The following is a 23008-nucleotide window of genomic DNA, read 5'->3' on the forward strand; positions in this document are numbered from 1 at the left end:
AAAAAAATCGTAATAAATAGTTAGAATGGATAAATAGTAGAATAAAATCGAAAATAACGTAGATAAAACTCTTCTCTATATTATTTTCAAATTTATTTTACAATTTATCCATTTTAACTATTTATTATGATTTTTTCAAAACGAGTGCATTGAATGAATGAAATGACTCAACTTTTTATGTAACGGAGGGAGTAGTATCAAATATTACACCGTATACTTGTCACTACGAAGTACATTCAAATAATAGTTCTACTTTAGAAAATTGAGATGAATTATATGATAACATACATAGCAGTACAAGTTATAAAAAAAATTAAGTGCCTAAACTAGCTTGTTGGGGCCATAAAACAATAGAAATAAAAGTGTACGGCTTAGGTTTATTCCTCTAAAATTCCTTATCGATCTATTGAAATATACATGGACCTTTGGTAATAACTAAAACAACTTGTCTCTTTCTTTAATTATATAATTGGAGTTATTAAGAGTAATGATTCATGGCTTTGGTTAATACTCATATAATGTTGAAAATTTGAGAATACCTGCATTAAACATAAACTATTATACTTGCGGTAAATATTTTTTAAGAAAGTAAACTATAAAAATAGTCCTTAAAAATGAGATTTGCACATTTTTTATTATCTCCGACCCTCCAAAGTAGGAAAAATCACATTGGAACAAGGAAAATAACAAATCAAGGTCTCAAGCGACCATCTTGCCTCTTAAAAGTTTATAAAAATTTATAAGCTTTTAGTCGCGTATGGTACATATGTTATATGTTGTCATTTTCTTCGCAATCCACTATTTGTAGATTTGTAGGGACTATACAACTTCTTGATTTATGTGCATAGACTTTTGAAGCTGTTTAGTCCTAAAAAATTTGTAAAATATGGATTGTGAAGACAATAACAGTACGCGTCAAGCGAGAAAAAAACCTTACTTAATCTTAATGGCCTAGGGGAAAATGGATAGTCAAGGCACCCAATATTTAATTTTTCATTGTTCATGTACCTGAAACCTAATTTTTCATATTTCAAGGATAAAAAAGTGAATTCCCATTGTTTACAAAAAAAAAATTACTCCCTTTGTCTATGTTTTTTACCTCAATTCAATTAATCATGGTCCGGATCACTTAATTCTTTTCGTACACCATTTCTGGTGGGCTCATTACTTATTTTTGTGAGTAGCGTGGAGCAGAAAATGGGGTAGGAAAAGAATTAGGTGGTCCGGACTGAATCAATCATCATTTCATCAGTTCGGATTAGTCATCGATTCAATTATATGCGTTTGGAAACTTTGGATTAATCATCAGTTGATTCAATTCGCGTAACCTAAATCCCAATCCCCAATCGCAATGGCACTCCGCCGCAGATTCCAATCACTCACGCTCCAACACCGCCGCCCATTCTCAAGCTCCACCACCACCACCCCACGCAGCAGCAGCGGCGGCAAAGAGCAAACCCGCGCTGCCCTCGCCGCCCTCCGCCTCGAGTCCAACCCCGACCGCATCCTCGACATCTGCCGCTCCGCCGCCCTAACCCCCGAATCCCACCTCGACCGCATCGTCTTCTCCAAAGCCATCTCCAAACTCAAAGAGCTCAACCGCCACGACTCCATCCGCGCCTTCATCCACGAGTCCATGGACGCCAACCGCTCCGAGCGATACGCCGCTCACTGCATCATCTCCTACGGCCAGTCCGGCCTCATCAGCGACGCCGTTGACCTGTTCGACAAAATGCCTGAGCTAGGAATCGAGAGAAACATCAAAACCCTCAACTCCCTGCTCTTCTCCTGCCTCCTCGGCCGCGAATACTCCCTCATGAGGCGAATCTTCTTCGAATACCCGAGGAAATACGGGCTCGAGCCGAATCTCGAGACGTACAACGCCGTTCTGAAGGGGATATACAGCTCCGGTGGGGCGAGGGAGTCGCACTCCATTCTCGCGGAGATGGAGCGGAAGGGCGTGAAACCAAGCAAACAGACGTTCGCTTGCGTGATCGAGGGCTTGTACAGCGAGGAGAACTTCGACGACGTCGGGAAGATGCTGCATTTGATGAAGCGATACGACATGTCGCCCGGGATTGGCATTTACAACGTCAGGATTCAGTGCTTGTGCAAGCTCAGGAGGTTGGCCGAGGCCAAGGCGCTGCTGGATGGGATATTATCGAATGGTATGAAACCGAATTGCCGGACGTACGGACATTTGATCTACGGCTTCTGCCGGCAAGGAGAGCTGGACGGGGCCAAGGATTTGTACGATGAGATGGTCGGTAAAGGGTTGAAGGCGGAAGCCGAGTGTTTTTTCACGTTGGTGCATTTTCTCTGTCAGGGAAAGGATTTTGAGGGTGCGTTGAGGATCTGCGGCGACTGTATTTCAAATGGTTGGTTCCCTAATGTTACGACCATGAGCACGCTTGTTCGTGGACTGGCCTCCACGAACAAGCCAGACGAGGCCAGACGAATTATACGACTTCTCAAGAAGAGATTCCGTAGAAATGCAGAAATTTGGAAACAAATTGAAATGGAATTGCCAAATGAAACAGAGATTTCTCCTTCGGCCTAGTTTTGTTTTCTTCGCATGTCACTCAACTTTTGCTGTGTGACTGTGTCATATATTTTGCTCTTGGCAATAATTTAAGTCTACATTTTATTCATTTCTTCTAAAAAAAAAACAAAGAATCTAATCTCTAACAAGAAACTACAATCCTTGAGCTTTCACGATTAAAACTTGATTCTTTTTGCCTGTGATCTCCAATGTTGTATCCCATAAGCCGCACTTGAAGCAACTGTAGTAGAAGCCACCAACCAGCTGACAAGATCCAAAATAAAAAGATCGTAAATTTCATGCACACGAAACCAGGTACAGACAAACACGAGTCAAGAACAAACTACCTCAAGTAGTCGATGTAAAGTCGAGTTTCTTCACTTCCAAATCCTGGTTGAAGTAGAGCTGCAGCAACTAGAGCCAGCTGCAGAACTGTGTTAACCTACACACAAGAAGAAATTTAGAATTCAGTTCCATCACATTGCAGCATGATAATCCCTCATATCTTAAACTCGATCATCTCCATGTACCTTGCTGATGAAAAGAGGCTCCACCTTTTGGGCATGAGCACCATCGAGGTTGATGAAGTCGCGCCAACTATTCCACTAATAAAGGAATTGGACAAAGAACTGTTAGCAATACACAGTTAGGATCCAATAGGATATCATAACTGATAACAACCCTTTACCTTCCAATTCAAACTGCTAGCTCTTATATAGGTTGCACCACCAACAAGAGCAACATCGCGCAACACAACAAGTCCGACCAATCCAGCTACATGTAAAACAGACTTATTTTCAGTAACTAGGCATGTGCGCATATAGTCTATCATGCTACACATCTATTCCAGTTTCCAAGAGGACATATACACACATGCGGGTATAAACCTATTGCACATCATTAAAAATTCAACCTTCATGGGACTATTAGTAGGTTTTCTTAATAAGAAAAGAAATGCATAAGTACTTCGCATAATCTGCTCATAAATCAATCTAACTATGTAATAGAAGAATGATAAAGTAACAATAATCTACAAGTTCATCGTGTCATCATTCAAAGAAAGATTATTGCCAAGTAAAAAAATGAAATAAATCAGTATTTTAAGCAAAAAGATTATGAATCCATCATCATCTGCAGCAACATTAGTCCGTTTCATCACAGTAGAAGTAGAGAAAACAAAGCTGGAGTGGGATGGGGAACCAGATCAGCAGAAAAATGGAGCCTCTCGCACCCAACAGTAGAGGGCAGTATGACCCACGCCAGGGCAACATTTTTTATGAAGTGTGGTTAGAGTTAAATCACGCCACATGTTTCCCACGTTTCACAAGATGGAGTACTAATTTGGCATACCAACAAGCACAGATAACAAGAAGTATCCAAGAATTAAACACTGAAATAATGTACTTACGATGTAAAAGCCCCTTATCCACCATTGCCAGGGCAACAGATACAATTAAAACCTACAGTTTTTTAGAAACATTCATTAACAAATAAATTTAAGTGGCTAATCAGTTCTCTCATCATAACCAACATGAAACAGTTGGTATAGATCTTTAGGATTATTGAAGATTTTTACTTGCCATCAACAAACGGAGTAGAAACATACCTTGTCCGCAAGAGGATCAAGGTAGGACCCAACAACAGAATTGATCCTCATTTTTCTAGCTATGTAGCCATCTAACTGAAAATCAAATAGAGATATTAAGTGAATCATTAGTCATGACCCGCGATGCTAATGAAGAATTCCCTCACTTGCACAATTAAGCATACAGAAAAGAGAATGACATCATACCCAATCAGTTGCCCCGGATACAGCAAGCCCAACAAATGCATAGGAATACATATCTTGAACAATCATCCTGCAATACTTGTACTATATCAGGTTACACTAAAACTCTTTTTCATATTCAGTTACTGTACGAGCATGTCTCAAACGATTGTTTGTCCTTCATTCTAATTTGGGATAACACTATGCCATGTTGAAAGCTTCTATCCAGATTTACATTATGCCACAAACCAATAACATTATCTGATGAACTTAGACTTTATCTAAGCTAACTAAAACAATCGAGAAATCATACAAGATACATCTCATTACATATAAAACAGCAAACTCAAAAAATTTCCAGTAATATAAAACATAACAAATGAAACAATGAAATTGAGACCTCACCATCCAAGCAACGGACCGGAAAGCATCCGACCAAAGGAGATAAAATTGGGGAGATTCAAGTAACTATCTCTGATCGCGTCATCACCACCGCTAGCTTCAACCTCTGCACCCTTTCCAAATCCCTCGCTAACGCTCTCATTCAACAGCCTCGGAGCTGTATTCCCGAGATTGTACCTAAATGCCGGTTGATGAAGCAAATTTATCGCACGCAATTTCAGGAAATTGAGGACGATGTCGGATTGCAGGAGGAGAGGGGTGGAGGACTGGGAGAGCTTCCACGGCGGATTGAAGAGGAACAGAGGCCCGCCGACGGGAGAGAGAAACCTCGATCGGAATAGAAAGTGGCGGCGGATGTAACCGTTACTGGATGAAATTGGGGAAGCGGAGGCGAGAGAGAGGGAGAAAAACGTTCTAGATTGAGAAGAATTGAATAGTTTCCTCGATGATTGGGAGATTAGGGCTTTGATTGATCGGAAGATGGCCATTAACGAATAATTTTTGACATTGGTGGGAGGGTTTGAGACGGGGGTTTGGGGAAGAAGATGCAGCTGATTTGGGTTGACACGTGCGAAGGCCAGGCTGCTGCACGTGTTCGACTTGGCCTTAACGTCGCATTCGCTGCTTGTTCCCTTATCCAGAAGTCGTGGTGCTATCTACAGCGATTCTTTTAGAATTGTAGTTTTAAAATTTGGAAAACTGAATTGGCAATTTCCCATCCTAGCCAAATAAATGTAAGGTCAAATCAATTGGTAAAATATTTTCTTTCCAACCGTAAGATGATATTTAATTATACTTAAATGCATTTAAAAGATTACTTCCTCAAATATGTAAATTTTAGCAAAATAATCGCGAATTATCTCAACAAAAAAGTTGTTTCTAGTTACCGTTTTAAAATTACTTGTCCATATTCGACCCTACTTTTGGATTGAAATTCAAATCAAAGGAGCACCAACCATAAGTTACTTTATTTCAAATTACTAAAGTTAATTATTTGGAATCTTTTCATCATCACCAATCATGATTTACTTATTTAATCTTGTCAATAATTACCTCTATAACATATAGACTGCAGTATTAATTACTTACTATCGAGTTCGAATAGAGCAACTTATGTGGTAATCAAGATCCAAAAGCAAACAGTTGATTGACACAATTTCAACAAAATCAATTACCATTAAAACTAGTACTATTAAATTAGCATTAAAATTTAAATATAAGGAATTATGGTCCACGCTTGAGTTGAGTAGGGGTCGTTCAGTTGAGGATTCAACAAGTCATCATCACATCTATTCAATTACTTCATGTACATATATTTAGCTGTCACCAGTTACAATTAGTTGTGGCATCCAACACCATTAAACTTTCATAAAAACATGACTATGCAACTCCTTTTAACTCCACAAACCCATTCACAATTTCGAATAAAATTCAGTGGATTTATTCGACATACTGATTAATTTGACTATACTGAATTTTTATCTTAATAATTTCCACTTTTAAAAATAGGAGTAGTATTATAATTAATTAAGTTGGTTTAAGTTACTTAACTAAAACAGTTGAAAACAATGTGACCTTCAAATATCCGAACGTGGTATGATGACATTAAGGTGGCCTGAAAAGTAGTTGTTCCCATGATTTATTGCTCCAAATTTTCGTAGATATTCTCATCAATTAATCATCTCTCTAAATTTCCAACTGTATCTTTATTTATAAGGGCCAATCTGTACTGAAATTGTTTAATGTTCAATAAGTCTAGTTTTGATCACCATATAAGAAAAGGGGTGTGGGTGTGTATCTAAGTCTTTGATGATTTTGGAAGAGATGAGCATTCTTTCTTGTTGCAGAATCAGCAAAAGTGAAATCAAGAAAAAATCCCTGAAAAATTCAAAAAGTTGGGTTTATGATGATGGAGACGCATACTCCACCGTGCCTGGAAGCGTCTCCGGTGCAATAAAGCAACGGATTTTAGCGGAAGAAGCGCTGAGAAATGGAAACGCTCGTGTCCCGGCTGAGGTGTTCACGTTCCGGGAGCTGGCGACTGCGACGCAGAATTTCAACTCCGAGCTGCTGGTGGGCGAAGGAGGATTCGGGAGGGTCTACAAGGGCTACCTCAACAAAACAAATCAAGTAACGCAAAACACATTTCACTTTTCGCGCAATTTGTTCAATTTTAAGCAACGACTTAAATTGAACAAATTATGCCAATGCCGTAGATCTGTTGCTAATCTGCTGCTAACAATTTTTACTAGCGGAATTATGATAAATACATTTTTTTTATAACTTGATGAAATCAATGTTGATTTTGCAGGTTGTGGCGGTGAAGCAGCTGGACCGGAACGGCGTCCAAGGCAACCGCGAGTTTCTGGCCGAGGTTCTGACGCTGAGCCTCGTCCACCATGCTAACCTCGTGAATTTGATCGGATATTGTGCTGATGGTCGTCAGAGGATTTTGGTGTACGAATTTATGCACAATGGATCTTTAGAAGACCACCTGCTTGGTACGGACTAGATAAATAGATAGATAAATAAATGACATTTTTCGCGATGAATTAACATTTGATTTTTTTTTTTGGATAGATTTGCCTCCGAATAGGAAGCCTTTGGATTGGTACACAAGGATGCAGATAGCAAAGGGAGCGGCGCAAGGGCTAGAGTACTTGCACGACACTGCGAATCCTCCTATAATATTCCGAGATTTCAAGGCCTCCAACATTCTGTTGGACGAGAATTTCGTACCGAAGCTCTCGGATTTTGGGCTGGCTAAACTAGGCCCAACAGGGGAGCAGGATCACGTCTCGACGAGGGTGATGGGGACGTACGGCTACTGCGCGCCTGAGTACGCCAAGACGGGACAGCTCACCACAAAATCCGACGTGTACAGCTTTGGAGTGGTGTTTTTGGAGATCATCTCAGGGAGAAGGGCTATTGATGGGACAAAGCCACCTGAAGAGGAGAATCTAGTTGATTGGGTGAGTGAAACTATAACATACTCCTATCATTTTTTTTTTCATTCAAGACTTTTCGAATACTAAGGACCCGTTTGGTAGTACATAATAACGTAACTATGCTACCAAATGACGGTTGAGTCAACACAACTCATTTATCTCGAACTCATCTACTTTACCAAACAGACCCTAACTTTGATTTCGCAGGCGAAACCGTTGTTTAAGGATAGGAGGAAGTTCACTTTGATGGCGGATCCGTTGTTGGAAGGGAATTATCCGGTGAAGGGTCTTTATCAGGCTCTCGCCGTTGCAGCTATGTGCATCCAAGACGAGGCCGGGACCCGGCCCCTTATCGCAGATGTCGTCACAGCTCTTGAGTACTTAGCCATCAGGACAGAGGAAGCTGCTGCTGCTGAAATGGCCGACTTTGAATAGAGCAAAAGCAAACAGGTTTTGATAAATCACCAGTTTCTTTTTGTGTGGATTTTGGAGTGTACAAAACTATATATCTTGATTCTTGTAGATAAATTGGACATGGATTGCTTTATGACAAAATCTTGTCTTTGAATGAATCAAATTCAAACATCATTTTGAATCAATCACATTATTACATATGAATCATATGATATAATAAGGCAAACATTAGACATCATCATATCTATGAGAATGAGCTTTAAGGTTTAGATAACCAAAACCAGGAATTTGATTGTGACTGTCTCTATCACTGCTCCTCCTCCTCTTCATCTTCCTCGTCCAATTCGAAATTGAAAATTTAAAACCACGGCCTCCGGAGGCAGAAGGTGTCTCTTCGGAGGCTGTGTGAGCGCGTTCCACCTCGGCTTTTCTGAAGTAGTCGATCTCCCTCTTGAGAAGTGAGCCGATGGTTCCGCGCGTGCCTACCTCCAACGGCACCCTCCCGGCGCTCATGATCAAGATCAAAATCAAATTTATCGATTGAGCCTATTTGTTAACTTCAAATCTTGAATTGTCTTCAAATCTACTACCACTACTACTTATTCACTTAAAACTTTGAAGACAGGGAAGCATTAACATCATCTTCCATTTGTGAATTATGATTACAGTAAGGATGGAATGATTATGCTGAGTGTTAGCATCAATCACTCTTGTTAAGTTTGGAATTAAGCCATAATTACGCATGCATAGGCTCCAGCCAAAGGGATTTATTTTTTTCCATTTTTTAAAATTTTGAATTGATGAGTAGTTGGTAATTTCTTCACGTCTTATATGGCATCTAGAATATGATATACACTTTTGAAAGTATTAATATACATACAACGATATTAATATATACCAGTTTAATAGAAAAGGATATATGGAAAACAAACAATTTACTCTATTATTAAGTCGTGAAGTACATTACTACTAATATTTTTTGTTTTAGGTAAGAAGTCATAAGCTACTATTGTAATAAGACATGTTTTATCTGTTCATAACCATTTCCACCTGTAAAGATTATGATATTAATATCAGTATGTCATACACATGAGAAATAAAATTACTTTATGTCACCATCACCTATATTTCGTTAATATTTTTCAAGAATTTTAAAATTATTACAACATGTTTATACTTACATGACCAATATAATCACTGCTTATTTTTGTACTCATTCAGTATTTAGGTATGTAATAACGATAAAATAAATAAATTTATTTAGCTAGATTGGATAAATTGATCAGAATCGAGAACGAATTCAAAAGGAAATGAATAAACAGAGAAATTAGTTTTTTTTTTAATACTTACTTTTTAGAAGTCCATGATATGACGTCAAAATAATTCCACTGGAAATTGAAATAAAAAAATATGAGAAATATTTTTTGAAAATGCTATATTACAATTTATGCTAAAAAATGCCAAAATTTTAAATGAATTTTTATGCTAATAAATGTGCCGAAAATAAGAAAAATCTCTTATTGGCAACGAATGATAACCAAACAACTATCATCGTCTAAATTGGCGGCTCAGTTAGTTTTGAAAACTGAAAGAGGGAGAAAGAACAAAATTAAATAGATAATTAAAGCATGAAAATTACCTCTCCTCGACAATGTTTCATAGATTGTGACCTAACATTTAAATCAATCTTCAAAATTGCCACCAAATCATATTGTAATTGATTGTAGTAATATTTACCCTCTAAAAAAAATAAAAAAATATTGTACTAGTAATTTTTAATTGCAGATGATGGGGTAGTATTTATATTGAACCCTCGTCAATTTTAATTTTGACTAGACAATTCAATTCGCAGAAAAAAAAATAGTATCTGGCAAATAAACAGTTAATGCATTTGGTAAAAAAGAGGTTAAATTAGAAAATACTAAGTGAAAAAGAGTAATTTTGGCTGTGCTCAAAATGATGATCTCTCAATCGATTGATCTTAGACAATAGTGATGGAAATCATATTAGTAAAGTGGTGGATACTTTAACTAAAATGATTATGGCCACTGGGATAACTTTAAACGGGCCGGGGCGTTTAATTTGTAATCATACTACATAATCTATTCTTTTTGCAGGGAATGTGTAAGACTTCAAACATCAAACCCCATTTCCATTTATGATTGAGTTAGTATACAGGGAGTAGTAACTTATTGAAATAGTAGTACTGTATACATTATCGAAAATGATGATATGAGTGGATACCATACTTTCATCTCACTTATTTTACGGTATGCCAATTTTCAATATCATTATTGTACTGATTTTTTTGATATACCATACCGAAATCTGGTGTACTAGCTTTTGGTATATTACATTAACATTCGATATACCGTAACTTTTCAGTATACTAAATTTTGGCATGGCATACCGAAATAACATTAAGATTTGAATTTTGGTATATGCCATGATATCAATATAGCATATCTTTACTGATGCATCAATTTATCAGTATATCGAGGTAACAGAAATGCATATTGTTACATACTCAACATTACGTTATACCAAAATTGTGTTATTTTTGATTGAATTAATATGGTATTTTGGTACATTTTCTCACCCGTATTAATAACTTTGCTTATTTCGCACAAGATAACTTGCTTTTAGTGTAGTTTGTTGAATTTTTTTATACTACTACTAAAGTTACTGATAAATTAAGAGGATTTTGAATTTTGGGCTTCTCCAATATTGTAGTACTACTATGTATAGCTAATTTGGCCCATCTTTGGATCTAAGTAAAAATATGCCCATTAATCAAAGGCCCAATAGATGAATTATTTTCCTTTATCCTTTTCCTCAATTGTCAACGCGAATGAAATTGGGTTCGAATAGTCAAGCATGATATTTTATGCTAACTATATCAGAGATCTAATTTAAAATATTTTCTTATTAAGAAAATATTTTATTCCCATAGATTACTATAATAAATAATTATAAATTATTTATACACATTGAAATTTATTTTAAAAAATTGATTAAAAATAAAAACTAAACGATTGAAAAATAAAATATAAATGAAAAAGAAAAAAATTAAAATTAACTTACAAAAGTTACTAGAGTATTTTGTTTAAAAAAAAAACATGGAAGACTCTATTATTGCAGAATCATATATCTAGTGCATTAGATTTAAACAAAAAAGTGATATTATAATTTTGAATTAATAATATAAATATAAATTTTGATACATTATTCATATTTTACAAATCCAATTAAATACTATCTGGATCAAATATTTAAATAATAGGAGTACTAACACCATAAAATATTAATGTCATAATAACCTAATTTAGGATTATATTATACTCCACTGTATATAATTAGGAAGGTTTTAATAGTCTCGAGTGTGGCTGTCTTCAAAAGTTAAAAGTACATTTAGAAAAATCAAATCAAGGATAGAATTATATTGTTAGTTTAGAAGTTTAAAATTAAAGGTTATTATTGAATGAATATTTTTCTTTTCTCTGTTCTCATATTGAAATGTGGAACTTTAATTTATAGAAAAAGTATTTATTCTGAAATAAATAATTGTTTTTATTAAACCCCACACGCAATCTCAGACTGGTAGACAACCTCTGCAACTCTTCTCCCATAATTCAAAGCGCATTCCTTTCTGTGTAAGTGCTTCTCTCTCAACTTTGATGTGTATTTTCATTAATTGAAATTCTATTTGTTGAATGATTGGATCCGCTTAATCGTTTTGTGGATGAATATTATGCCGATGATTTGTTCCTTTTTCGAATCTATCAATTTCTGTCAATATTTAGGGCTGTGTAGCTCGATTCATGCGATGAAGATAGGGTTTCCGATTTTTCGACCTTTCAGAATAGGTTTCGAGTGCATAATTATCATTCCGTTGATCTGATATGAATATTATGACGAAATTTTAGTTTAGGAGAAACCTGCGCTTGTTGATTCGCTAATTTTCTCTCTGTCAGTACTGCAAATTGGGGATTTGTTAATTGTGAGATGCCTTCTGTTTCGAGTGTGTAATTCGTTAATTTTGGGAATGTGTTGAGAATTATGAATCTGATGTTAGGCTTTTAAGCTTGCAGTGGTAAGAGTGTGCTTCTTTGCGCGTGTCCCGTTCTCTTCTCCAATCCGATATCTACATATACATACGTACTCTATACTTACACTAGATGGAGGTTAAGCTATGGAACGACAAGCGCGAAAGGGAGATGTATGAGAATTTTGCCGAGCTTTTTGCGATTATAAAGGCAACCGAGAAGCTCGAGAAAGCTTATGTGCGGGACGTAATATCTCCTGCTGAGTATGAGCTTGAATGCCAAAAGTTGATTGCCCATTTCAAAACGCTGTCTTCCACGTTGAAGGACATTGTACCCAGCATTGAGAGGTTCCATGATACATACAAGATGGATTGCCCTGCAGCCATGAACCGCCTCGTTACATCTGGGGTTCCTGCAACCGTCGAGCACAGGGCAGCTGCTGTGATGACGAATACTACATCCGCTGCCATTGTGGCCGAGTGTGTTCAGAACTTTATTACTGCTATGGACTCGTTGAAGCTAAACATGGTTGCAGTTGATCAGGTCCACCCGCTGTTGTCTGATCTCTCCGCTTCTCTCAATAAGCTATCTATATTGCCACCTGATTTTGAGGGGAAGACAAAGATGAGAGACTGGATCGCCAGGTTATCGAAGATGGGTGCTGCAGATGAGCTTACTGAGCAGCAGGCTCGACAGCTGCACTTCGACCTGGAATCATCTTACAACTCATTCATGGCAGCACTTCCAACTGCAGGGACATAGTTGTTTGGCTGAGGCATGGTTGTACATATATCGGTACATTTGTTTTCAAGTCTACTATATTTAATATGTATGTTTGCATTTCTGAGTAGAATCTTGGTCAGAGCAAGTATTGTTCAGCACAGGGTTGCTGATATTTTGATCCTATTCCGTGCTAAAGAGTAGATGTTTTTTATTAATATGAAGTATTTTCTGATGGAATACACTTGTCCTTCATTATGGAATGAAAGCATTAGAAAATTGATTGCAGCTGTATTGAACCTTATTTCTTTTTTGCTCTTAGTATATCCATTCTGTGCAGGGTAATGTAAACTATCCAGACTTAATCATATTTGTGTTAGTTTCTTGGATACACTGCCCTTTGAAGTAGAAAGCATGATTGGTCTTCCCTTGTGAACATTTTGGTTTATAAAGTCATTACTTTCTGAGACCTGAGGAGATTCAATCCCCTGTGATTTGGTTTATGCCATAGAGTTTTCTTCTTGTCAGCGCGTAAATTATTGGTTCTCGGCTTTGCTTGAGCTATGCTACCATTTCAATGTTGTTCTCTGGAGATGTTGGAGTCTCTGTGATCACATGTTCAACTTTAATCTGTCAAACTGGCAGTTATGTATTTACCACATTTGAAGTGGTTTAGGATGGTTGTTCCCATCAGAAACTTGCCTACTTTTAAGATGTTGATACTTAAACACGGTCTCTATATCTTTATCGCCACGACCACTGCAGTTAACTACCACCTTGGCGCCATCAGGCAAGGTCGGGCATAGTTTTCCTAGATGTGCCAGTGCGTGTGCTGCCTCCAGCGCTGGGCATATACCTTCTAACCTGCACAACAGTGCATACGCTGCGATGCACACGAATGAGCACATTAGTTCTTGGTCTAGTTATAAGAGCGTATGTATATATATGTTGCAAAAAAAAAAAAAGGAATCACCATCTAGAGCTTCTTCATCAGTAGCTGTGTGAAACTCTGCACGACCTATCTCTCTCAGGAAGCTTAGCTCTGGGCTGACTCCAGGATATTCTAGCCTGCAATTTTGAAAAAAAATCCAATCTTTGAAACCAGAAATAGCTAACTGTTGAAAAAATTCATGATTGAAATGAAAGATTTGTATACCCAACACCAACAGAATGAGGGCCAAGAATCTGGCCTTCATTATCTTGCAGCAATAAGGTCATGGCCCCATGATACACCCCTATCTCTCCTTTAGCTAGAGTAGCAGAGTGTGTTTCTCCATCTATGCCGGTCCCGGCCGCCTCGACTCCAATCAACCGGATGTCCTCGTCTCTCACGAACTCGTGAAACATTCCGAGAGCGTTGGAACCACTTCCCACACAAGCCACCAAAACATCAGGCTTCCCTCCCCACTTCTCCACCGCTTGTCTCCTTGTCTCTTTTCCGATGATCGACTGGAACTCCCGCACCATGGCAGGGCACGGGTGTGGCCCCACTGCCGTCCCAGCTAAGTAGTACTTCCTCTCCAAATCCCCCACCCACTCGCGTATCGCCTCCGACGCCGCATCCTTGAACGTGCCTTGAACTGATTTCACCTGTAGTTATGGATTTTAGATCACAATCACTCTTTTAATTATGTATGTGTATAAATTGTGTTATCTTCAGATTAGAACCTCTGCGCCAAAATGCTTCATCAAGAGCACGTTGGAGGACTGTCTCTCCATATCCAGGTGGCCCATGATTATGGTACACTCCATGGCGAGCTTGGCGCAGGCTGCGGCCGTGGCGACGCCATGCTGGCCGGCGCCGGTGGCTGCCACCACGCTCCGCTGGCCCATGCTCTTGGCGAGCATGGCCTGAGCGAGGGCGTTGTTGATTTTGTGTGCTCCACCGTGGCTGAGATCTTCTCTCTTGAGGTAAATGTCGGGGCCTTCGCCCCGGTCGTTCTTGTAATGATCGGTGAGTCTTTCAGCGAAGTAGAGTGGAGTTTCACGGCCAACGTAATCTCTCAGTGCAGTCGAAAGCTCGCCCTATGGAATTACCATTAGGGAATAATAACAGAAGTAATCACGAATATAAAAAAAAACAATCACAGACTGTTTGCCAAAACACAAGAATTGTTTACCCAATTCAATAGATTATGATATGAACCTGAAAGTGGGGATCATGCATGCAAAGATTGAACTCAGACAGCAGCATCTTGAGACAAGTGACTAGTGTTTCAGGCACGAAGATGCCTCCAAACCTGCCAAACTTGCCTGTCCTAAACAAGGATTCTTCTGTTTCATCGATTAGTTGGAGAACATCTGTTTTCTGACTTTGAGTTTGAGTTTGAGTTTGAATATGAGTCTGAGTATCGCGGCCCATCACAGAGCATACCTTGAAATGTTTGTGTTGTACGGTTCGTAATGGCCAATCCAATCTGAGTCGATTCGAATGATTTAGGTTCAGAGAGGGAAGATTGATAGAGTGGTGAAGAGAGAGAGTTTGAAGATTCATAATAAAAGGCAAAATTTTGCAAGAACCTATATTTTGAGGTGTGGATTTTTATGGTTTCATGGATGTATTTCTTTTCAATTTATAGAGGTTAGTTAGCTATGGCATTTGGCGGCATATATATGCATATAACTAAATTAATTACGTTCTAGAATTGGATTAATAGAAGTGTATGATATCCAAGTAATAAAACCGTGGAAAAAATAGTGATCAACTTGGCAAACTTGAAATGCATGTATGAATTTGTTATCAAGCCTAGCATATTATCATAGGCTTGGACAATTAATTAATTACTTTTAAAATATGGAGTATGTGCTATTGCTACATGTCTTACTTTGGTAGGCTAAAAAAAATCTTAATAGGTGTAATAAAGTTTAGCTAAAACAGATCGTTTTAATACTGGGACAATATATATAGTAGTTTAATACACTTATTAGGTCTAATAATAAACTTTAGTCAGCCACAATCTAAATAGTACTAGTAGATAATTTTATTCTAGAGTGAATTTGATTATCATGCTTCAATATCTTTTTGAACATATTATAGCAGTACAAAGTTTCAATTTTTTACTATAATTTGATCTCATCGTTAACTTTGTATAAGTTGTTGGACTAAAATAACCTGATAACATGAAAGACAACTTTGTAGGCTAAAATATAGGACCATAAAAATAGCAAAAATCATTTACAAGGACCATATGCACATTTAAGGCTAGATAATTTTGGCTCTTAATTCTAACATAGGTACCAAACATACTTTAATATTCGATAAACTATTGCTTCCATATCGATTTTATTATTAAAAATAAAAGAAAAAAAAAACTATTTTACAAAAACTCTATTTGAATAAAAATCAATAACACAACTTTTTAATTATGGCCGGCGCCGCACCCTGAAATTCAATGCGGATCACGATTGAATCACAATTAAACAGTTTCTAAACTTAAAAAACGTTTAAATTGACATTTAAGGAGGAAACTAGCCAATTCATTTTTGTCAAAATCCACTTCAAGATATGTTCATAGGGGTGCGTTAAGATGACAACACATCTTAAAATAATATCATACCAACATTTTTAACCAATCATTTGTACACGTGGACGAATAATAAGTTGTCATGTGGCACTAAAAAAAATACTCAAGTGTAAAAATCTCGGCCAGCAATATACAACACTGTATACAACAATTTTTTCTCGGCCAACAATATCCAACACGCTATACTACAATCTATAGATTGTTGTGTAGCGTTTATAATATTGCTGGATATGTGGTATCACGGTGTTACTTTAAGATGTGTTGTCGTTTTAACACAAACCTATGGTCATAACACAAATTTTAGGTCATTTTATTCATATAACTTCAAGATAGATGAGTGATCTATTCTACCAAATGTTAATGAAGATAGATAAATTAAAACATGATAAGAACATAGGAGTACAGTTTAAATCATTTAAGATACAATATAACTTCAAGAAAGATCTACCGAAAAAATATATCAACCATATGTAACATCAAAGGGGAAAAACTAACTTACTATAAGTTCAAAGTAGACCAACTGTAGTCCATAGTAAGTAATATTTAAAGCACTCAAACAAGAAGCAAAACAAAAACACATAAGAAATCTCGAACAAACAACATAACATAACCAATCAAACAATTCAAGCAAAGGTAGGACTCCCACGTTCTATACGCTCTCATAAGCTATTAATAATTCATTAAATAAACTTACATTCTCTACGCTCTCATAAGCTATTAATAATTCATTAAATAACTTTGAGTTTGTGTTGATTTCACTATACACTACAACATGTTACATTTCAAGAAATTGGGCGTCACACATTAACAACAGGATCGAACTAAGTACCCTCCAAATTCCCCATTTAATTAATTAATGGCAATATTTTTTTTTCTTTCTGGCGATGCTGTCGCAACAAATTAAGACAATATCATTAATTCATGCCAAATCCCTAAAATATTCTTCACTAACGCCTTTTAAATTTGGTATTGTGAACAAAAAGTTGAGGATGAAACTCAAAGTTCTTTTCCTAACTCCTAATATCATTAACTCATACTCTTCCATTATTTTTAAGTGCCAAATTGTGGTCTTTGTTTTGTCCCCTTTTAAGATCACATTACTATTAGAGTGAAATTGTACACAGCTTTCAATCATGTCCTTGTAAATTTAACAGTTGGTAAGCAATTTCAAGGCACGTTCAATTCGTTCCAAATTCAAAAAAAAGAAAGAAAAAGAAAGAAAAAATCGTTCCAAATTCCATTAATCATTCTCTTTAACAAAATAACTCTTCATTTTCTAGAATACTTAAAATTACAGCATCAGTGATAGAATTTAAATTAATTTCTTGCACAGGTTAGTAATTAATATTGTGACTTTTAATCATCTTGCTCATATCATTCTATATAAGAATATAATTGGATTGATTTATCTCCATCTTTTGCACAATAAACAAAAGTTTTAAAAATTTTAGAATCTTGAACTAGTTTGTGCCATGTCAATAAACATAGGAATTGCTTGGTGGAGAAGAGTCATGGACATGGTTGGCTTTTGGTATTCATTTATTCACAAATAATAAGGCATTTAGGCTGTTTCAAACCCCATAAAATCATCCTTCTTCTTAGGGCATCCCCATGCTCTTTGGCAAGAGAATGGAAGTGGGACCGGGCCCATTTTTATTCATTTTTTACTCCCTGCTCTTCCGCAAGAGCACAAAACCCATATCCATGTTCTTTCGCAAGAGAATGCTCAAGGGTCCCACCATTCCATTATTCAATTTAAATACTTCAATTACTAAAAACATTTCCACAATATTCAAATGCATTAAAAATACCCGATACCATTACAGATTACTAAAAATTAAAAATTACATAATTAAAATCCTAAAAATTAAAAATTACATAATTAAAATCCTAAAAAATTGAGATTGAGAGAGTTGTTTGGTAGTGTCATTTTTTTGTATTTGAAATGAGAGTATTTATAGATGAAAGTATGAATTTTGGGGTAAAAATAATGAAAAAATAAACTAAAAGTGTGAATAAAATGGATATATATTATTAGGAAGTGGAAAAAGATTATTTTTTTATTAAATCTGAAATTTTCAGATTTTTTAAAAATTTTAAAAAATAATAATAATATAAAATGATAAACCAACGGCTAATCAGAGCATGCCACGTCGGCTGCTCGTGCTCTTGCCGTTGGCACGGACGTGCTCTTAGTACTACTCCCTTCGTCCCATAGTAGATGTCTGATAGGGCCCTCGATCTTGTGAATCTCGTCAAGCATATCTCGTGCAAGATCTCCAATATATCTTCTTGATTTTATTTTATTTAGGATATCTTCTATTTTAATTAGTTATTTTTATGCAATCTTTATCTTTATTGAGTCTAGCTAGTATTCTATAAATTAGAGGTATATGTACTCTTTTATTCATTGAGAAATATGAATTAACTTCTATTCTCATTCTTGGTTCTGAAACCCTAGCACTTCAACTAGGGAATTATCTCTTTTGCTCCGTTAAATCTTCGCGTGCTCTGCAAACCTCTCGATAGGGAACTTAAACCCTATCAATTGGTGCATCCATTGATTTACTCTTCTCCCACCATTATCAATTCTCTCAAATTTTCACGATTTTTCTAGAAACCCAAGTTTTTGTTGAAACCTTAATTCACATATATACACCTATCCTCCTACAGAACCATGCCTTTTCTCAAGGAATCCCAAAACCACCACCCAACCATCGATGATATGCTCTTGGAATTAAAACAACTGATCAAAACTCAAAATCAAGCCTTCGCGGAAAATTTTGAGCAGCAAACGCTGATCGAGGAGGCTCCGGGCAGCCTTGCCGAGTGCTCACCTACACATCAGAAACCGAAGGAGCTGCCGGACCAACAGCCGGTCATGGCATCGCAGAGGGGCTGGTCTCTTCCGCCGTCAGTCACAAACCCACCGCTGGGTATCAAACCCCGGGCCGTACCACGCCTCCGCCACGAGCCACCACGTTTCGACGGAGAGAATGCCCAAGATTGGATCCATAAGATCCAGAAGTACTATAATCACCACTACACACCGCTAGATGATCGTCTTTATCTTACTCAATATTTGTTCGATCATCCAGCGTCAGATTGGAGGGAATATTGAGTGGAAACTAACAAAGGTAAGAGTTGGAATGATTTCTTGTTGGCCGTAGATCAGCGGTTCGATCCCGAATTTTACAAACCATATGTGGCGACCACCGCACCTGAGTTGTTTATGTGGAGGGGATGGACTGGCCGGGACCAGAAGAAGCCCAACCGCCCAACGGTGTGCCTAATTGCGAATCAGGAGCCCAATCGTCAACCACCGCAGCGTAAAGAGGAGGTCACACAAGTAAGTGTTGTCAATCAATTTGGTGTTCTTCCCGGGAATGCTTCTAGCAATGATTTTACTAATGAGAGTGATTCCAATTCAATTATTTGCGATTCTGAGGTTACTATGAATGCCAACAATGTTGTCGCGTTAGATTCGGAATTGTATGAGGGGGTTTCAATAGAATTACCGCCGGAATTGGTGGCGGATAAAGTTCCTAGCATTCTCAAAGCTCTCACTGATGGAGCTGGTCTTTCAGTTTCATCACAACTCTCAACTGTTGCCATTCCTTGCGACGGGGTTAATGGTCCGGACGTTTTTCATTCTATAAGATCTCCACAAAAAGATCCACGATATGTAGAAACTACTACACCAGCATATAGTGATTTAAAGAGGCCTCATCTAGAGCAACAATCTCTGCTTACTGTTGGTTATCGTGAATTGTTAAGATTTGAACAGCCACTCGCCTCCGATGGTCGTTCGATCCCTCCACGCAATGTTGTAACATGTTTGGACAGAAGCGGTAGCACAAGGTGGAGATTGCCAGGTTCTGGAAATGCCGACTCAGTTTCATCTTTTGAGTTGCCACCCCAAATTCTTTTGACCGATCCTGAAGGGACAGGAAATTATCCCGTAGAGAGTGTAGTATTGACAACTGATGATAGCAATGCTTTGGCCACCTCTCACGTTGATCCGGAATTATCTCCGAATGCTAATTACTCCAATGTTATTTCTGGTGCACTTATACATGAAGGTACTTGCGTTGTGAACTCCTGTACTATGCTTGAACTGGGGAAAGGAATGTTAGATATTGAGGAATTGAGTGAGCAAATTGACACATTGCTGATTCCACCGTTCCTTCTGCTGACTCTTGAGGTGAAGATTATTCTCTTGGATTTGATGGGTTTCAAGCTAATGGAGGTGTCCTATCATGGGGATAGCGAATGGAGTTGTGCTATTCTTTAATTTGGTGGAGACAATGGAGTTCGCATATTTGATCCGGGACCTTTTGATGTGTCCAAATCGATCCGCTACGGCACGTTGGAAGACTTAACTGCAGCCCTCTCCATAGGCGTCAGCAATGATGGAGAAGACAGAGCTGGAACTACGGGCATTGCCGTTGAAGCTAAGATCTGGTGTCACTTTCACAATGCTTACTTCTTTTTCCCACCTTGAGGACAAGGTGGATTTCGACCGGGGGAGAGTTGATAGGGCCCTCGATCTTGTGAATCTCGTCAAGCATATCTCGTGCAAGATCTCCAATATATCTTCTTGATTTTATTTTATTTAGGATATCTTCTATTTTAATTAGTTATTTTTATGCAATCTTTATCTTTATTGAGTCTAGCTAGTATTCTATAAATTAGAGGTATATGTACTCTTTTATTCATTGAGAAATATGAATTAACTTCTATTCTCATTCTTGGTTCTGAAACCCTAGCACTTCAACTAGGGAATTATCTCTTTTGCTCAGTTAAATCTTCGCGTGCTTTGCAAACCTCTCATAGGGAACTTAAACCCTATCAATGTCACACTTTCTTTTTTAGTTTGTCCTACAAAAGATGTCACATTTTCTTTTATGGAAAAAGTTCTCTCTCGCATTAATATAAATATACTATTTTCTCTCTCCATCTAACACAAAAAACAATATGTCTTGAAATCCCGTTCCATTCCCCAAGTGTGTTATCAACTATGGGACGGAGGGAGTATAATTTTGTAATGAAGTTAATAAAAGACGAAGGGAATATAATCCACTAACCAAAAATTTAAAATTGTTTCATATATATCATTTATTAAATAATTCGATTAGCTTGATTGTCATAATTAATGGGAAGTAAATAGATGTTTTGTTGATAAATACATAATTCCGGAAGTTAAGTCGATTCGAATCAATAATGCACTGTCAAAGTCGAATATTTTCTTGTAAGGAAACATTAGATGTATAGAGTCCTATTTTTGACGATTTAGAATATTATATGCTTAATTTGCCTATATGAATATGCATATACAGTAGAGATACAACATGAGAAACACACTATATAAACAGATAACCTTTAATATTCAATTTCCTTATTGCCAATCCCCCATCTAAATTAATAAATACTCCTAAGAAAATATTCTTTTTGAAATGGTTTTTATTTTAAGATTATAAATTTTCTGTATATTATTTGGATACTTTTCACCTAAATTGGTGAGCCCATCCTTCTTGGACTGAACTCTAGTAGAGTCTAATACGAATATCTATTGGGCTGTATCCAATGGGCTGACGGTTTGGGCTTCACAACAGCTGGCCCATTTATACATAATATTCGACTGAAATCAATAATTAAGAAATTTTAATCTTAAAAGGTTGAGAAATTCTTATTTCTTGTAGTATCTTCTTTTGGGTAAATTAATAATGGCCGATATTAAGATTTAACAAAATCTACAGCTGAAGAGATTGATTTGTTTTAGAGGAATACAGATATTGATATTAATATTGGGCAGTTTTGAATAAAATTACATTAGGAAAAATAAATCTATACTAAAACTATTACCTAAAAACTAGAAAAACGTAACAAAAAAATCCATAATATTTAGTTGACCAGTTGACCTATAAAATATGTTTGTGATAAGAAAACTTTCCAACGACTTGTCTGTTTCCAAGTTAAGAACATTGACAAAGATATATCAATCATATCAAATTTTGAAGAGTAATTTATAAAGTCCAAATTGCAATACGTATCTCAAGTCAGATTCAATTGTATAATGTGGGGCTTGATGTTTCCCCCTCCATCGCAAAATTAATTCACCAATAACAACCAGATTTAATTCATCACCTTTTCTCTAACAGTTACCGTTACTCATCTCTCCCACAACCCTTATTACTAGGGGTGGGAATACGGGTATCCGTGGATACCCGACCCGGAAAAACCGGGTACCCAAACCCGAAAATCAACGAAATGTCTATCCAAAATCCGTCCCAATATATTTTCGGGTACTCCAATACCCGCCCCGGGTATCCATACCCGGCGTATCGGGTACCCAAATACCCGACTCTTTACAAGTGTTATTAACTAATAAAAAAAATTTCAAATTTTATATATTAAAATAAATATAGAAATAATTAAATTGACTAATATCTTTAATGTTTCATTTATTTTAAAGTATACGATTATATTTTTGGGGATTGGTTATACAATATGTAAGTAAAATAATAAAATTTACGCATTTAAGCAACCAATAATATAATTCAAAAGTCAAAATAATTAAATAAAATATAAAAACCACATGAGTTGGTTGTGCAATACGTAAAAGTCATTAAACAACTAAGCAA

At 36.9% G+C, this 23008-nt stretch overlaps 5 protein-coding genes across 5 annotated transcripts; 3 read left to right on the forward strand and 2 right to left on the reverse strand.

Annotated features, from left to right (window-relative positions):
- The first annotated feature begins 1176 nt into the window (after window positions 1–1176).
- Window positions 1177–2651, forward strand: LOC125201019 (uncharacterized). Its single transcript, XM_048098889.2, has one exon. The coding sequence runs from the start codon at window positions 1352–1354 to the stop codon at window positions 2558–2560; it is 1209 nt and encodes a 402-aa protein (XP_047954846.2). The 5' UTR covers window positions 1177–1351; the 3' UTR covers window positions 2561–2651.
- Window positions 2514–5291, reverse strand: LOC125201020 (cardiolipin synthase (CMP-forming)). The gene is made up of 8 exons (XM_048098891.2): window positions 4716–5291; window positions 4335–4401; window positions 4149–4223; window positions 3951–4002; window positions 3231–3316; window positions 3073–3147; window positions 2890–2984; window positions 2514–2806 (listed from the first exon to the last, which is right to left on the reverse strand). The coding sequence occupies exons 1-8, from the start codon at window positions 5198–5200 to the stop codon at window positions 2719–2721; spliced, it is 1023 nt and encodes a 340-aa protein (XP_047954848.1). The 5' UTR covers window positions 5201–5291; the 3' UTR covers window positions 2514–2718.
- A 1058-nt stretch (window positions 5292–6349) lies between these two features.
- Window positions 6350–8259, forward strand: LOC125223041 (putative serine/threonine-protein kinase PBL23). Its single transcript, XM_048126001.2, has 4 exons — window positions 6350–6842; window positions 7024–7213; window positions 7293–7684; window positions 7868–8259. Exons 1-4 carry the CDS (start codon window positions 6522–6524, stop codon window positions 8093–8095), a joined length of 1131 nt encoding a protein of 376 aa, XP_047981958.1. The 5' UTR covers window positions 6350–6521; the 3' UTR covers window positions 8096–8259.
- Window positions 8260–11588: 3329 nt separating this feature from the next.
- Window positions 11589–13128, forward strand: LOC125223049 (vacuolar protein sorting-associated protein 28 homolog 2). Its single transcript, XM_048126011.2, has 2 exons — window positions 11589–11727; window positions 12166–13128. The coding sequence occupies exon 2, from the start codon at window positions 12253–12255 to the stop codon at window positions 12880–12882; it is 630 nt and encodes a 209-aa protein (XP_047981968.2). The 5' UTR covers window positions 11589–11727; window positions 12166–12252; the 3' UTR covers window positions 12883–13128.
- LOC148931702 (tryptophan synthase beta chain 1-like) lies at window positions 12840–15364 on the reverse strand. The gene is made up of 5 exons (XM_089066198.1): window positions 14987–15364; window positions 14509–14865; window positions 13997–14430; window positions 13814–13908; window positions 12840–13723 (listed from the first exon to the last, which is right to left on the reverse strand). The coding sequence occupies exons 1-5, from the start codon at window positions 15332–15334 to the stop codon at window positions 13494–13496; spliced, it is 1464 nt and encodes a 487-aa protein (XP_088922324.1). The 5' UTR covers window positions 15335–15364; the 3' UTR covers window positions 12840–13493.
- Between the last annotated feature and the right edge of the window lie 7644 nt (window positions 15365–23008).

Source organism: Salvia hispanica, chromosome 2 (genome assembly GCF_029641045.1).
Source record: "Salvia hispanica isolate PSC_SH4W2 chromosome 2, Shi_PSC_v1, whole genome shotgun sequence".
In the NCBI taxonomy this organism is placed as follows: domain Eukaryota; kingdom Viridiplantae; phylum Streptophyta; class Magnoliopsida; order Lamiales; family Lamiaceae; genus Salvia; species Salvia hispanica.